Source organism: Anopheles coluzzii, chromosome 3, assembly GCF_943734685.1.
Source record: "Anopheles coluzzii chromosome 3, AcolN3, whole genome shotgun sequence".
Classification (NCBI taxonomy): domain Eukaryota; kingdom Metazoa; phylum Arthropoda; class Insecta; order Diptera; family Culicidae; genus Anopheles; species Anopheles coluzzii.
In genome coordinates this window covers 58,293,825-58,309,997 of record NC_064671.1, presented here as the reverse complement: position 1 = coordinate 58,309,997, position 16,173 = coordinate 58,293,825, and the positions used below count along the sequence as shown (strand labels likewise).

The window sequence follows — 16,173 nt, the reverse complement described above, 5'->3', positions numbered from 1 at the left end:
TACAGTAACACACGTCTGCTCTTTATTCCGTCCAACCTCCTACTGCCCGCACACCCACACTGCTACTCTCACATACCACACAAGCTTCGATGTTAATTCTTTTATTCCTAAGACGCAACTGTACAAGTTCACAATTTTTCGTTCGCTTATATACTACCGTACACCAGTACTGTCAAACCCAAACAACAAAACGTTGCTTATTCTTAACAATAACACGGATGAAATTTACCATCGTCTTCTGCTCGTTGCATTAAAATGCCTGCTATCGCTGTTTTACTAGCATCTGTATGTGTAGTATCGTGATAAAACACGTCTTGACTCCTCGTAGTTCCACATGCGATTGCCCTTTATTGTTAATCCATCTTTCATCTGTCAAGCAACATAACAAGGTTTATATATACAACGTATCTATAAGGTTGCTATACTACATTCACTTTCCTTTTTTTATAGATAATGTATTGCTTACTAACTAATGGATTTCTAACTGCTAATATAGTCGTTTAAGTAATTTGGTTTTTGAATAGTTCTTTTAGATCTTGTGGTCTCATTACTTGGCTTATAGCTAAGACTTCTATCAGTTAATTTGCTTGTGGTATCTTTGCAAGTAACATTCTTTTCTTTGTTATTTGGATCTACCATTCCGTTGTCTACTGATTCTGGTGCAAGGGGGTTACCTTCTTCTGTAGAAACTTTAAGCAAATGAGATACGTGCCTCCGGTATTTCAAACCGGATTCTTTTGATGCTATTAATACATCTCCTCCTTTCCTTTCAACCACCTTAAAAACTTTTGTCCCAAAGTTAGATGATAGTTTGTTGGTTTTACGCACTCGTTTGACCAGAACTTCGTCACCCGGGCATATTGAGCTAACTTTTGCGTTTCTTCGTTTATCTGAATACATTTTACCTTTGTGTTTAGCTTCCTTATCTCTGTCTGCCACTTCTTCATGTTCAACTATTGGATTAAATATAGATGGTAATTTATCTCTTATGTTATAATTAAAAAGCATCTCCGACGGTGTTTTCTTAGTGACTGAATGAGGAGAAGATCGATACATTAATAGGTATTTGTTAAGCTCTTCGATCCAATTTGCATTCATTGATTGACTGATGACAAGTCGTTTAAGAAGGGATCGGTTTTGTCTTTCGACTTCACCATTTTGTTGCGGCCAGTATGGGGTGGTACTGATCAATTTAATGTTATTGGTGGTGCAAAACTGTAGGAACTCTTCGCTTGAGAACTGCGGCCCATTATCTGCAGTAATAGATAGAGGTAGTCCGAATCGTGCAAAAATTGAATTTAACCGTCCTATAGTCTGTATAGAATCCGTCTTTTTCATAATTTCTACTTCTATGTAGCGACTGAAATAATCGACTACTACTAACAACGAATGGCCTGATGGGAGAGGTCCTAGAAAATCAATGGCCACGTGTTGCCATGGTGCTGATGGCAATTCTCTTCGCTTCATTGGTTCTGGAGCGGGCGCTGCAGAGACCAGCATACATCCCCGGCAATTCCTGACGTATTGTTCTACTTGTAAGTCAAGTTTTGGCCACCATACTTTGGCCCTTAATCGCTGTTTCATAATGCTCATACCTGGGTGACCTTCATGGGCTAGATGTAAGGTCCTTTCTCTTAATGAAGCAGGCATAACTATTCTGTTTCCTCGCAACAGTATATTGTTAGCAAAGCATAGTTCAGTAGAAAATATTTTGAATGTCGAAGTATCTTCGGTCCATTCATTCTTTTCGATTCCCTGACGAACCGCTTGAATAGTTTTATCGGCTTTTGAAGCTTTTTCTATCTCTGTAAGCTTTAGCGCTACTGGTGATGCATTGGAAATAATCCATGCCACATACTGTTCAGAAAACTCATCAAATGGTTTACCTTCTACGGTCTCTGTGATCGCGAGGCGTGAAAGTGGATCAGCAATATTGGATTTCCCTGGTCTATAAATAACAGATGCTTTGTAAGATTGCAGCCGTATTACCCATCTCTCGATCCTGGCACATGGTTTCGATTTTGTACTAAATATTTTTTCTAATGGTTTATGATCTGTTATAAGTTCAAATTGACGACCATATAGATAAAAATGGAAGCGTTCTACTGCCCAAACAAGCGCTAGGGCCTCTTTTTCAATTTGTGCATAGCGTTTTTCTGTATTAGATAGACTTTTGCTTGCGTATGCAATTACTCTCGGATTTCCTTCTGAATTTATCTGTATTAATACCGCTCCTAACCCAACAGGACTTGCGTCAGCAATTAACTGTGTTCTATCTCCAATATCAAAAAAACCTAGTGTTGATGGGCTTATCATAAACGATTTGAGTTTCTCGAACGCTGAATGATGCTCTGATTTCCATACAAATTTTTCCTTTTCAACTGTTAGCTGTCGTAATGGATGTGTAATGGTTGCCATATCAGGGATAAATTTTCCTACATAATTTACTAAACCTAAAAAACTTCGAACTTCTTCTGCTGATTTTGGTGCCCTGAAGTTTCGTATCGCATTTAGTTTATCTTTGTCTGGTTTTACTCCTTCTGCAGATATAACATGCCCTAAAATTCTCATTTCTGATACCCCGTAAACGCATTTATCTGCATTTAGCACCACGTTCCACTCTTTGAGCCTTTGGAGAACCTTTGTCAGTCTTTTGTCATGTTCATCTCTATGCGATCCGTATACAATAATGTCATCGATGTAATTCAAGCATCCTTCACAGCCTGTAAGAATTTGTTCCATAGTTTTCTGGAACAGCTCTGGTGCACAGTTTATCCCAAACATAAGTCTGGTGTAACGGAACAACCCTCTACGTGTGATGAACGTAGTAATCCCCCGAGATTGTTTTGAAATTTCTACCTAAAATGAAACTCATTAGGATTAGTTTCTGATATAATATATTTCGATTGAGTTATAAGCAACGTAATTCAAATAGATTAGGTTAACAAAAGAATTTAAATCGCAATCAATCCTTAATCAACCTTCGTTTGCACTAACCTGGTGGAAAGCATTTTTAATGTCCAGACGGGAAAATACCTTTGCCTTAGCCATATGTGGTAAGAAGTCCTCAAAAGTAGGTAGTGGATGATTTTCTCTCTCAACCGCCTCGTTAGCGCGCCGCATATCTACACATATGCGAACATCGTTGTTTCCTTTAGGGACAACTACTACAGGTGATACCCACTTAGATGGCTCATTTACTTGCTCGATAACTCCCTGAATCAGTAGTTCATCCAGTTTTTTATCGACTAGTTTTTCCAGGGCAACCGGTATTCGACGGTATGGCTGAGCGACAGCTACTGAACCTGATTTTATTGGTATATCTACCACAACATTCTTCAAGGTCGACAGTTTATGGTTTTCGTTGTCAACCGTATTTACAGGAACGGTAATTTTCAACGCTCCCATGAGAGTAGCCGTATCACGCCCAATTAAAGTTTTGCCATCACCCTTCACAACATAGAAATCGGCAGTAGTTTCTGCTGAGCCTAAAGTAACTGTAGCAGTAAACACACCTACGAGCGGCAGTACCTGTCCGCCATATGCCTTGAGTGTAATTGTGGCATCACGGTGTTGATTTGATACAACATGTTGGGACTTTAGTTGCTCCCAGACAATTTGGCTGATTAAGTTGTATTTTGATCCCGAATCGATCATAGCGTTTATAGGGATACCACCTATTTTACAACACATTTCGCTGCTGTTATCATATGGCGTGAGATGGAAGACGTATTCCGTGGTAATTATTTCCACTCATCGCAGTCATAAGGTTTGCAAATACCTTTTGCTGTCCTTTATTCTTTTTGAACTTTGGACAATCTCGCCGAAAGTGTCCAGGTTTGCGACAATGATAACATATCACTTTGTCTTTTGGTGATTGAACGCTAAACGCAGTTTCATCCGTTCCAACACTGGCACCACTCTCAGACCTTCTACGACATTCCTCACGCAATTTGTTCATTGCGAATTCCGAAGTCAACTCGGCTTCAGGGCGATTTTTCAGGGACACTATCAGGCTATCATACGATTGCGGTAAACTCGACAATATTAGCGCCATAAACACACGATCCTTGAGTCCCTCATCTACTGCTTGTAGACGTGCATGCAGTTTTACCATTTCATTGAGATGAGCCGGTAAATTTCCATCCTCTGGAAGTTTAAGGGAACATAATTTCCTTAGCACGCATAGCACTGATGGTAGCCCGCTACTCTTATGAACAGAGCAGAGTGAGTCCCACATTTCTTTCGCGGTTTGCTTATTCATAATATGAACCAGTTGGTTATCGTCCACCGTTGCACTAATCACTCCACGTGTCTTTGCATCACCAGTTTTCCAGTCATTAGTCGGAATTTCCGGCTTAGCATCTATCACATACTTGGATAAATCTTGCCGCAATAATTCCATCTCTACACGGAATTTCCAAATTTCAAAATTATCCTCTCCCAAACGAGGGAGTACCACTTGCAAAGACGTCATGATTACACCGGAGTTTTTAATACAACAGAACAATTACTGGCACAAACACTGGGCCCATAACCTGTTAAAACAACGACGAAAAGCAAACCATCAACCGAGAAATGAACGCGACGAACTTTGATCAAAAAGAACAACGACCAAGCTGTGATATTCCATCGAAAACACCGGAACTACAGTAACACACGTCTGCTCTTTATTCCGTCCAACCTCCTACTGCCCGCACACCCACACTGCTACTCTCACATACCACATCCTCCCCTTGAGGAATAAGGCTACAAATTCTTTAATATTCGATTAATCGTTTTGGTTTTTTAATCAGCCTAGCCTGTCGTTCTTTCACTAGCCCTGCTACTTCCTCCGAACTACTACTACCACTTGTCAACCCTTCTTCCGCTTTTCGCATGAAAAATTTTTTTATGTGCTTTACATTACGATCGTAAATTTTTCCTGATTTTTTTTCCTTCACCGTTACCCTGCCAGCACCACAAATTTTAAGTACCTCATGCAATTCTTTTTTGTACGATGAGTCTGTCTTATCTGCTTTTTGATTTCTAACTAAAACCGTATCCCCAGGTTTAATGCTAAGAGGCCTAGCTCCACGCCTTGTATCCTCTCTTTGATTGCGCTGAAATTTCGCCATTTTATCCCTGTCTCGTAATTCATCATCGTTCGCTTGTCTAGTATCCGTTTTTGGGTTTGGTAACCTATGCCTAATAGCTCTACCAAACATTAGTTCGGCTGGTGCTATTTTAGTTACATGGTGCGGCCATGAGTTATAATCCGCTACATATTCCGCAAGGGCCTGTTTCCAGCATTTTTTTTCTAACCGTGCAATGGCTGCAATCTTATTTATACCTTGCATTCCACGCTCAACTAACCCATTTTCGGTAGGATTTAGAGGCGTGCTATTTATGAGTTTTATCCCCCATACATCTGCTAACCATCTTTTGAAATCTACCGCATTAAACGGGGGTCCATTATCTGCTTTTAATTTCTTAGGTACATAGTATGTTAAAAATATCCTGTTCAATGCTTTTTGTATACTATTCGCATCCGTTCGCTCTAGAGGGACGGCTATCAGAAATCGCGAGTAATTATCTGTAAGCACCAATGTTTTAACATTATCTGTGGTAGATGAAATATCCATTGACACATAATCCCATGGATTCTCCGGTAGCTCCGTTAATTCTATAGGTACCGCCGTATTTGTCGTTTTCACTAGCTGACATTCTGGGCAGCTTCTAACAAAAGCTTCAATCTCTTTGTCCATACCGGGCCACCAAAGTCCCGTTCTCAGAACATTTTTCATCGTGGACATGCCAGGGTGGCTTCTATGAGCTAATGTTAACGCTCGGTTCCTAAGTATATGCGGGAGGACCATCTTTTCTTGTTTAAATAGGAAACCGTTTTCCACATACAGCTCCCTCTGAAACGCTTTATACCTTGCAATTTCTTGTGGCCATTCATTCTCTTTATCTAACCAAGCAATAACCTTGTTTAATATAACATCTTTTTCTAATTCCTTTCCTACTTCTTCCGTGGTTAACGCCAATAGTGTTTCATTAACCTGGTTTACGCACGCAGTAACCAAACATAGTTCGTGAGGCTCCTTAGCAACCCCAAATTGGTAATCCTCTTTAGATCTGCACAGCCTAGACGCAGTATCGGCTATGTTCTCGTTTCCCGGAACGTGTTCGAAATCAAAATCATAATGGTCCAGTCTGATGAACCATCCTTCTGCCCTGGACATAATCCTCTTTCCTATATCTTTTTGTTTAGCCGGTTTAATCATAAATTTCAACGCTTCACTATCTGATCGCAACAAAAATTTCCTTCTTAATAGATAGTAAGCAAATCGTTCCATAGCCCAAACTATGGCCAAAGCCTCCCTATGCAGTTGCGGATAGCGGCTTTCCGTCTCCGTCAATCCTTTGGATGCACATGCGATAATACGCATTTCGGACGTGCTCAATTTTTCTTGGGCTAAAATTGCTCCCAAGCCCCAAGGTGATGCATCAGTATATAGTATGATCCTATCCTTTTCATTGAAATAACCCCTTTTGATAAGGTCTTCCATAGCAACCTTTTTCAATTCTTCAAACGTATTTTGATGCATCTCTTCCCATTTAAATTTATCTCTTTTTATCAAATCCCTCAACGGCTTAGTTTTATGTGAAAAGTCTCTGATAAATGGGCCAATAAAAGTCAACATTCCTAAAAAACTTCTAAGTTCACCTGCGTCCTTAGGTCTGTCAAAATTTTGAATGGTTGTCATTTTTTCCCTCATCGGTAATATTCCTTCTCCATCTAGTGTTAATCCTAAGAAATTCACTTTTTCCTGACCATAACACGATTTTTCTCCGTTAATGGTAAGTCCATTTTTTTCAATAACTTCCCTAACCATATTTTCTATTTCCTTTAGTTCTTTCAACGATTTACCGTACATCAAAATATCATCTAGGTATATAAGAACATTTTTGCAATTTCTGAAAACTTTCTCCATCTCTTTTTGAAAAATCTCCGGTGCACAAGATAGCCCGAAAGGTAATCTCTTGAACCGCATTAATCCATTCATCGTCATAAACGCAGTCAAATGGCGCACCTCACTATGTAATTCTATGTGAAAGTATGCGTCTTTCAAATCTATCTTAGAAAACAAAATCTTTCCATCGTTGTTGGGGATATCAGTCCAAATTCTTTCTAATGATGGCATGGGGTACGGATCTCGTATGATAGCCTTATTCGCTTCTCTATAATCAATAACAATTCTAAAGTCCTTATTTCCTTTCGGCACTAGCACCATAGGTGACACAAAAGATATTTCCGCATCCTCGCTGTCTACATACTCAATGATACCGTTAAGCTCCATTTCCTCTAGTCTCTCATTCACGGCTCTCTCAAATGCTTTAGGTATATTATAACGTATTATTTGTTTGGGTGTGACTGTTTTGTCTATTCTAAATTTCACCGCACCAATATTCAATTTAGGAAATGTATCCTTTACTGTCGTCTCTTGTGTTTTGTTACGCAACATATAATGCTTTCCAGGTCCTATGCATACTAAACCTAAGCTGACTGCTGTGTTAAAACTTAACAGGGATATTTCAGCTCCCTTTACCACAAAAATTTTTGCCATAGTTCTATTAGTTCCACCTGCACATATTATTGCTTTAAATGAGCATTCTACGTCCAAAACTGCACTATTCGCATAACTCCGCAGTGTTGTTTCAGGGTGTGGCTGCCATTCACGCACACTCGACTGGGCGTGTGTCCTTATTTGCCACCAACTCTCAGCAGTAACAGTGTTCACCGATGCCCCAGTATCTAGTAAGAAAATGATAGGCACATTTCCGATCATGCAGTTAATGCGCCTTGGATCGTCGGTTACTGCATGCCTTCCTCGTTCGCCGGAAAACTGTTAAAGTAAATTAAAATAAAACGAAATAAATAAGATAAGTGAATCAAAAATACACTTTTGCCCACACACTCATGAACTTTTGACGGCGAGCAATTTCAGCTTGCTATATATATATATATATATATATATATATATATATATATATATATATATATATATATATATATATATATATATATATATATATATATATATATATATATATATATATATATATATATATATATATATAACATGATAATAAGTTTTGTTGTTGTTGTTGTTGTTGTTATTTTATTTTTTTATTTTTTTTTAAATTTATTTATTTTATTTAATTTTTTTTTTATTTATTTATTTATTTATTTATTTTTTTATTTATGTTTTTTTTTTGGTACCGTTCTGCAGCGGGGTCTCCTATTACCACCTGATTAATGTCCTCGGTCTGCTTCTTCACCACATTTGGAAATCGATTTGATCCCAATCTGGTTCTGCAACAAATTGCCAGATGTCCTATGGCACCGCACCGGAAGCATTTTGATCTGGATGCTCCACACTTCCCCCAGCCATGTATTTTGTCACACTTTGAGCATTTCGTTGCTCCCTTATTATACGTGTTCCGAAAACCGTTTGGATGCATTCCCGATAGTCTCTTGTTTTGATGTTGTTCGTACGGCTCATATCGTTCCCTTTTCGTTCTCCACGAAGTCACTGCCGCTACATAATTATCGCTATCTGTAAATTCTTTTGTCGTGCTTTTGGCAAGCTTTTGTTCTATCTCTCTCTTTTCCATTCTTACGAAATCAAGGTGTTTACCATGCTTTACTAATTTGTCCAATTCATTCCCAAATAAATCTGCCATTTCAAACAATTTTTCGGCAATCTGGGGAACCGAACGTCGCAACACAGCTTGCACTAACTCTTCAGTTTTCTGTTCTTCTGGCAGACCACAGAATTTCACTTGAGCTTCTAATCTTAACACCCAATCACCAAATGTTTCATCAGCTTCCATTTTCATTTCTCTCAGCTTCATCCTTTCTTTTCCCTCATCACATATGCCGTTGAAAAAATCGTCTACCCCTTTCACTGTTTCTGTATACACGTCCCCTTCACCACTTTTCACTCGTCTTTCCTGCATTTCTATAATGTTTAGCAGATAGCTTCCAGCAAATACTTTCAAAGCTATCAACTTCATTTCCGAATTCACTTTTCCTTTACACATCACTATTCTCTCATATTGTCCTTTAAAACGCGCCCACTCTGCTTTCCGCTCGTGGATAGGAAGCTCTTCCGAAAATGGTTTAAGCGGCCAAGAACCGGCCAAAAAATCCCCCTTGTAATCTTTTTGCTTGCTCTCACTACGCACTTCCAGGGCACACTCCAAATTGTTCTCAACTGTCCAACCTGCCATCTTTCTAAACCACTTCCGTGCTTGTTCTGTGACGATGCTGTCCGCTTGCTACACCAAAAGCGACTGATCCTGATAGCTCAGGTTGCCACCAGCCCACCCGTTGCAATGCTATGTGTGCGATCGTCACTTATACAATCACACTTGTTTACCATGGCATTGAATTCCATGGAATTGTTTTTGCCAAATCTTGGACGGCACGCCATCACGCCGGACAACAGCCGGGTTCGGTTGAATCCATCTAAGCAAACCAGTGACCGACCATCCATTGTATTCCATAGAATTGTTATTGTTGAATATCGGGCAGCTGTACCAGACCGGTCAGCCGGGTTCTGCTGGCTGAAATAAATAAGAAAAAGAAGAAGAAGAAGAACGCGAAACAAAAAAAAAACGATATACCGCTTTATGTTTTTTTTTTTCAGCCGAGCTGAACTCGGCTACCACCCGCGTATACATTTCCTTCGAGGGGCCATGAGCTAAACTCGGCTACCACTCTGGCTTACACTTTCTTCGAGGGGCCATGAGCTAAACTCGGCTACCACCCCCGTATACATTTTCTTCGAGGGGCCATGAGCTAAACTCGGCTACCACTCTGGCTTACACTTTCTTGGAGGGGCCATGAGCTAAACTCGGCTACCACTCTGGCTTACACATTCTTCGAGGGGCCATGAGCTGAACTCGGCTACCACTCGCGTATACATTTTCTTCGAGGGGCCATGAGCTAAACTCGGCTACCACTCTGGCTTACACATTCTTCGAGGGGCCATGAGCTGAACTTGGCTACCACTCGGGCTTACACCTTTTTGGAGGGGCCATGAGATGCACCAGGCTACCACTCGGTTTATCCTTTATATCGCCTGTTTTTATCCTTCCTCTCCTTTTTTTTTTATCCCTCCTTATTTTCTTCAACCTAGGAGCGCTTTTATTCATCATGGCAGGATCGCCAATGTGATATTCCATCGAAAACACCGGAACTACAGTAACACACGTCTGCTCTTTATTCCGTCCAACCTCCTACTGCCCGCACACCCACACTGCTACTCTCACATACCACACAAGCTTCGATGTTAATTCTTTTATTCCTAAGACGCAACTGTACAAGTTCACAATTTTTCGTTCGCTTATATACTACCGTACACCAGTACTGTCAAACCCAAACAACAAAACGTTGCTTATTCTTAACAATAACACGGATGAAATTTACCATCGTCTTCTGCTCGTTGCATTAAAATGCCTGCTATCGCTGTTTTACTAGCATCTGTATGTGTAGTATCGTGATAAAACACGTCTTGACTCCTCGTAGTTCCACATGCGATTGCCCTTTATTGTTAATCCATCTTTCATCTGTCAAGCAACATAACAAGGTTTATATATACAACGTATCTATAAGGTTGCTATACTACATTCACTTTCCTTTTTTTATAGATAATGTATTGCTTACTAACTAATGGATTTCTAACTGCTAATATAGTCGTTTAAGTAATTTGGTTTTTGAATAGTTCTTTTAGATCTTGTGGTCTCATTACTTGGCTTATAGCTAAGACTTCTATCAGTTAATTTGCTTGTGGTATCTTTGCAAGTAACATTCTTTTCTTTGTTATTTGGATCTACCATTCCGTTGTCTACTGATTCTGGTGCAAGGGGGTTACCTTCTTCTGTAGAAACTTTAAGCAAATGAGATACGTGCCTCCGGTATTTCAAACCGGATTCTTTTGATGCTATTAATACATCTCCTCCTTTCCTTTCAACCACCTTAAAAACTTTTGTCCCAAAGTTAGATGATGGTTTGTTGGTTTTACGCACTCGTTTGACCAGAACTTCGTCACCCGGGCATATTGAGCTAACTTTTGCGTTTCTTCGTTTATCTGAATACATTTTACCTTTGTGTTTAGCTTCCTTATCTCTGTCTGCCACTTCTTCATGTTCAACTATTGGATTAAATATAGATGGTAATTTATCTCTTATGTTATAATTAAAAAGCATCTCCGACGGTGTTTTCTTAGTGACTGAATGAGGAGAAGATCGATACATTAATAGGTATTTGTTAAGCTCTTCGATCCAATTTGCATTCATTGATTGACTGATGACAAGTCGTTTAAGAAGGGATCGGTTTTGTCTTTCGACTTCACCATTTTGTTGCGGCCAGTATGGGGTGGTACTGATCAATTTAATGTTATTGGTGGTGCAAAACTGTAGGAACTCTTCGCTTGAGAACTGCGGCCCATTATTTGCAGTAATAGATAGAGGTAGTCCGAATCGTGCAAAAATTGAATTTAACCGTCCTATAGTCTGTATAGAATCCGTCTTTTTCATAATTTCTACTTCTATGTAGCGACTGAAATAATCGACTACTACTAACAACGAATGGCCTGATGGGAGAGGTCCTAGAAAATCAATGGCCACGTGTTGCCATGGTGCTGATGGCAATTCTCTTCGCTTCATTGGTTCTGGAGCGGGCGCTGCAGAGACCAGCATACATCCCCGGCAATTCCTGACGTATTGTTCTACTTGTAAGTCAAGTTTTGGCCACCATACTTTGGCCCTTAATCGCTGTTTCATAATGCTCATACCTGGGTGACCTTCATGGGCTAGATGTAAGGTCCTTTCTCTTAATGAAGCAGGCATAACTATTCTGTTTCCTCGCAACAGTATATTGTTAGCAAAGCATAGTTCAGTAGAAAATATTTTGAATGTCGAAGTATCTTCGGTCCATTCATTCTTTTCGATTCCCTGACGAACCGCTTGAATAGTTTTATCGGCTTTTGAAGCTTTTTCTATCTCTGTAAGCTTTAGCGCTACTGGTGATGCATTGGAAATAATCCATGCCACATACTGTTCAGAAAACTCATCAAATGGTTTACCTTCTACGGTCTCTGTGATCGCGAGGCGTGAAAGTGGATCAGCAATATTGGATTTCCCTGGTCTATAAATAACAGATGCTTTGTAAGATTGCAGCCGTATTACCCATCTCTCGATCCTGGCACATGGTTTCGATTTTGTACTAAATATTTTTTCTAATGGTTTATGATCTGTTATAAGTTCAAATTGATGACCATATAGATAAAAATGGAAGCGTTCTACTGCCCAAACAAGCGCTAGGGCCTCTTTTTCAATTTGTGCATAGCGTTTTTCTGTATTAGATAGACTTTTGCTTGCGTATGCAATTACTCTCGGATTTCCTTCTGAATTTATCTGTATTAATACCGCTCCTAACCCAACAGGACTTGCGTCAGCAATTAACTGTGTTCTATCTCCAATATCAAAAAAACCTAGTGTTGATGGGCTTATCATAAACGATTTGAGTTTCTCGAACGCTGAATGATGCTCTGATTTCCATACAAATTTTTCCTTTTCAACTGTTAGCTGTCGTAATGGATGTGTAATGGTTGCCATATCAGGGATAAATTTTCCTACATAATTTACTAAACCTAAAAAACTTCGAACTTCTTCTGCTGATTTTGGTGCCCTGAAGTTTCGTATCGCATTTAGTTTATCTTTGTCTGGTTTTACTCCTTCTGCAGATATAACATGCCCTAAAATTCTCATTTCTGATACCCCGTAAACGCATTTATCTGCATTTAGCACCACGTTCCACTCTTTGAGCCTTTGGAGAACCTTTGTCAGTCTTTTGTCATGTTCATCTCTATGCGATCCGTATACAATAATGTCATCGATGTAATTCAAGCATCCTTCACAGCCTGTAAGAATTTGTTCCATAGTTTTCTGGAACAGCTCTGGTGCACAGTTTATCCCAAACATAAGTCTGGTGTAACGGAACAACCCTCTACGTGTGATGAACGTAGTAATCCCCCGAGATGGTTTTGAAATTTCTACCTAAAATGAAACTCATTAGGATTAGTTTCTGATATAATATATTTCGATTGAGTTATAAGCAACGTAATTCAAATAGATTAGGTTAACAAAAGAATTTAAATCGCAATCAATCCTTAATCAACCTTCGTTTGCACTAACCTGGTGGAAAGCATTTTTAATGTCCAGACGGGAAAATACCTTTGCCTTAGCCATATGTGGTAAGAAGTCCTCAAAAGTAGGTAGTGGATGATTTTCTCTCTCAACCGCCTCGTTAGCGCGCCGCATATCTACACATATGCGAACATCGTTGTTTCCTTTAGGGACAACTACTACAGGTGATACCCACTTAGATGGCTCATTTACTTGCTCGATAACTCCCTGAATCAGTAGTTCATCCAGTTTTTTATCGACTAGTTTTTCCAGGGCAACCGGTATTCGACGGTATGGCTGAGCGACAGCTACTGAACCTGATTTTATTGGTATATCTACCACAACATTCTTCAAGGTCGACAGTTTATGGTTTTCGTTGTCAACCGTATTTACAGGAACGGTAATTTTCAACGCTCCCATGAGAGTAGCCGTATCACGCCCAATTAAAGTTTTGCCATCACCCTTCACAACATAGAAATCGGCAGTAGTTTCTGCTGAGCCTAAAGTAACTGTAGCAGTAAACACACCTACGAGCGGCAGTACCTGTCCGCCATATGCCTTGAGTGTAATTGTGGCATCACGGTGTTGATTTGATACAACAACATGTTGGGACTTTAGTTGCTCCCAGACAATTTGGCTGATTAAGTTGTATTTTGATCCCGAATCGATCATAGCGTTTATAGGGATACCACCTATTTTACAACACATTTCGCTGCTGTTATCATATGGCGTGAGATGGAAGACGTATTCCGTGGTATTGTTATCAATATGTTTCACTGTGTCATGTTTGTACTCTCTATTTCCAGCTTCTGTTGCCTCTCGTCGATATTTCTTGGTACCCTTGAAAGTCCTTTGTTCTGGGTTTTTAGTGCGACACCTCTTAGCGAAATGATTCATGCCGCCGCATTTACTACAAGTTTTTCCTTTGGCTGGGCATTTCTCGTCTTTGGCAAGATGTCCCATATACCCACAACGATGGCATTGCATTTGATTTGTTTCAGCAAAAATTCTCTTTTTATGAACAGAATACCCATCAATTTCATTAACATCGTCAACTTGATGCTGACTTCCTATGAACGATTTTTCTTGATGAGCAACTGTTTCAAGAATTTTTGCTACACTCAATATTTTATCGAGATTAGCGTCGCCTAGTCTCAATAACTCTCTACGCAATGCAGCTGACTGACAGTTTTCAATAATCTGATCTCTAATATTTTCTTCTGTCTTGTCGCCATAGCCGCATCTTTCTGCTTGTATGCGTAATTTCACTATAAAAGTGTCAAAATTCTCTCCTGGTTGTTGTTTAATTTGCCGCAATAGGTGTCGTTCATAGGTGGGGTTTTGTCTCGGCAAGAAGAAATTATTTAATTTTGCTACGGCCTCTTCGTAGCTGTTCATATTGGGGGTATATTGTTCAATATTTGAAAGAGGTCCTCGTTTCTCAATGCTTGGTAGTTCTGGCAGAGTTTCATAAATTTGTTGGACCTTTGGTCCCACAAAATGCAATAGTAGGTCTTTCTTCCACTCCTCATCATCAATTCGAGATGCTCGAAGCATGATTTCGAAAGATTTAATCCATTTTTTCCACTCATTTCCAAGGTTTTCTCGGTGACTCTCATAATTAAACGGTTGAGGCGTCAGCCCTGGGAAACGAAATAGATCTGTAAAAATAATACAACAGAATTTAGTCATTCAGAAGAAATCAGACGTGTGCGTCTGTGAAATTCATGTAAATAGTCAAAATACATTAGGATTGTGTTTATTCACACATCCAAACATGCAGCTCTGCATTATGCATTATGAGTTTGACAACACTGCATCACACTAACACTGGTGCAATAACATAATACTTATTGTAGAACACTTGATCTTTCAATCATCTTATTATTATTATTATTATTATTTTTATTATTTTTTTATTTTTATTATTCAGCGTTTAAGCAATTTTCAGGAAAAATCCCATCACGCACATTTGATTGATTTGCTTTTTTTATAATTCACATGTCTTTCCGTTTTTCTGCGTTTCATCCTCCATTTTGACAAAGACGCGCACTCATACATAAGCCATCCTTGCATGTATTAATACTCGACTTTGTGCCAAACACTCACATACGGATTCCGCATTGAAGCAATACCTGTTCCGACATGTTTTCCGAGTTCTGCATTCAAGCAAACAAAAGAACAATACTCATTCTTTGTTACACATAGATTCGGCGTTTAAGCGAAACTTGTTTCAACACGTTTACCGTATTCTGCATTAAAGCAAATTAACAAGGGAGCAATGTTCATTTTTTTTTAACCACACTTTTCACTTGGATAGTCCTGCATTTAAGCAAATTTTCAATTGGCTTCATTTTTCATCAGCTTTTACGCAAGTCCGAATTGAATCGGGGTTCACTGCATTTAAGCAAATTGCAATACAAATGTACTTTCAATCACATTTTCCTTCTTTCACATTTCCGAAGTAACAAAACGAAGTAAGCTTACCAATCGTATTCATTGTATCTTGCCGTCTGATTTTGTTCCACTGCTAGTTCTCTTTGTTTCTTTTTACTCGTCGCCAAATGTAGTATCGTGATAAAACACGTCTTGACTCCTCGTAGTTCCACATGCGATTGCCCTTTATTGTTAATCCATCTTTCATCTGTCAAGCAACATAACAAGGTTTATATATACAACGTATCTATAAGGTTGCTATACTACAGTATGCAATTCTACATCTCCGTCAGCTCTAAAAATGCGTAGTACTGGATAAGCTGCAAGTATATCCTTTAAACATAGGAAAGAATTCATCGCTTCGTCGTTCAATTCAGTAAAACGGTCTTTCTTCAATAATTCCGATAACGGTCGTGCGATACCAGCAAATGATGGGACAAACTTTCGAAAATAGCTTGCTAACCCATAGAATCGTTGCAGTTGCTTCACGGTCGT

General features: G+C 39.3%; 3 protein-coding genes across 3 annotated transcripts; all 3 read right to left on the bottom strand.

The window, feature by feature from the left end:
* Positions 1–3,734, bottom strand: LOC125907389 (uncharacterized protein K02A2.6-like). The gene is made up of 2 exons (XM_049609266.1): positions 2,998–3,734; positions 1–2,859 (listed from the first exon to the last, which is right to left on the bottom strand). The coding sequence occupies exons 1-2, from the start codon at positions 3,691–3,693 to the stop codon at positions 481–483; spliced, it is 3,075 nt and encodes a 1,024-aa protein (XP_049465223.1). The 5' UTR covers positions 3,694–3,734; the 3' UTR covers positions 1–480.
* A 3,188-nt stretch (positions 3,735–6,922) lies between these two features.
* Positions 6,923–9,212, bottom strand: LOC125907324 (uncharacterized). The gene is made up of 3 exons (XM_049608942.1): positions 8,299–9,212; positions 7,665–7,892; positions 6,923–6,934 (listed from the first exon to the last, which is right to left on the bottom strand). Exons 1-3 carry the CDS (start codon positions 9,091–9,093, stop codon positions 6,923–6,925), a joined length of 1,035 nt encoding a protein of 344 aa, XP_049464899.1. The 5' UTR covers positions 9,094–9,212.
* A 3,896-nt stretch (positions 9,213–13,108) lies between these two features.
* On the bottom strand, positions 13,109–15,948 carry LOC125907391 (uncharacterized). Its single transcript, XM_049609268.1, has 2 exons — positions 15,730–15,948; positions 13,109–14,903 (listed from the first exon to the last, which is right to left on the bottom strand). The coding sequence occupies exons 1-2, from the start codon at positions 15,740–15,742 to the stop codon at positions 13,231–13,233; spliced, it is 1,686 nt and encodes a 561-aa protein (XP_049465225.1). The 5' UTR covers positions 15,743–15,948; the 3' UTR covers positions 13,109–13,230.
* Positions 15,949–16,173: the final 225 nt, after the last annotated feature.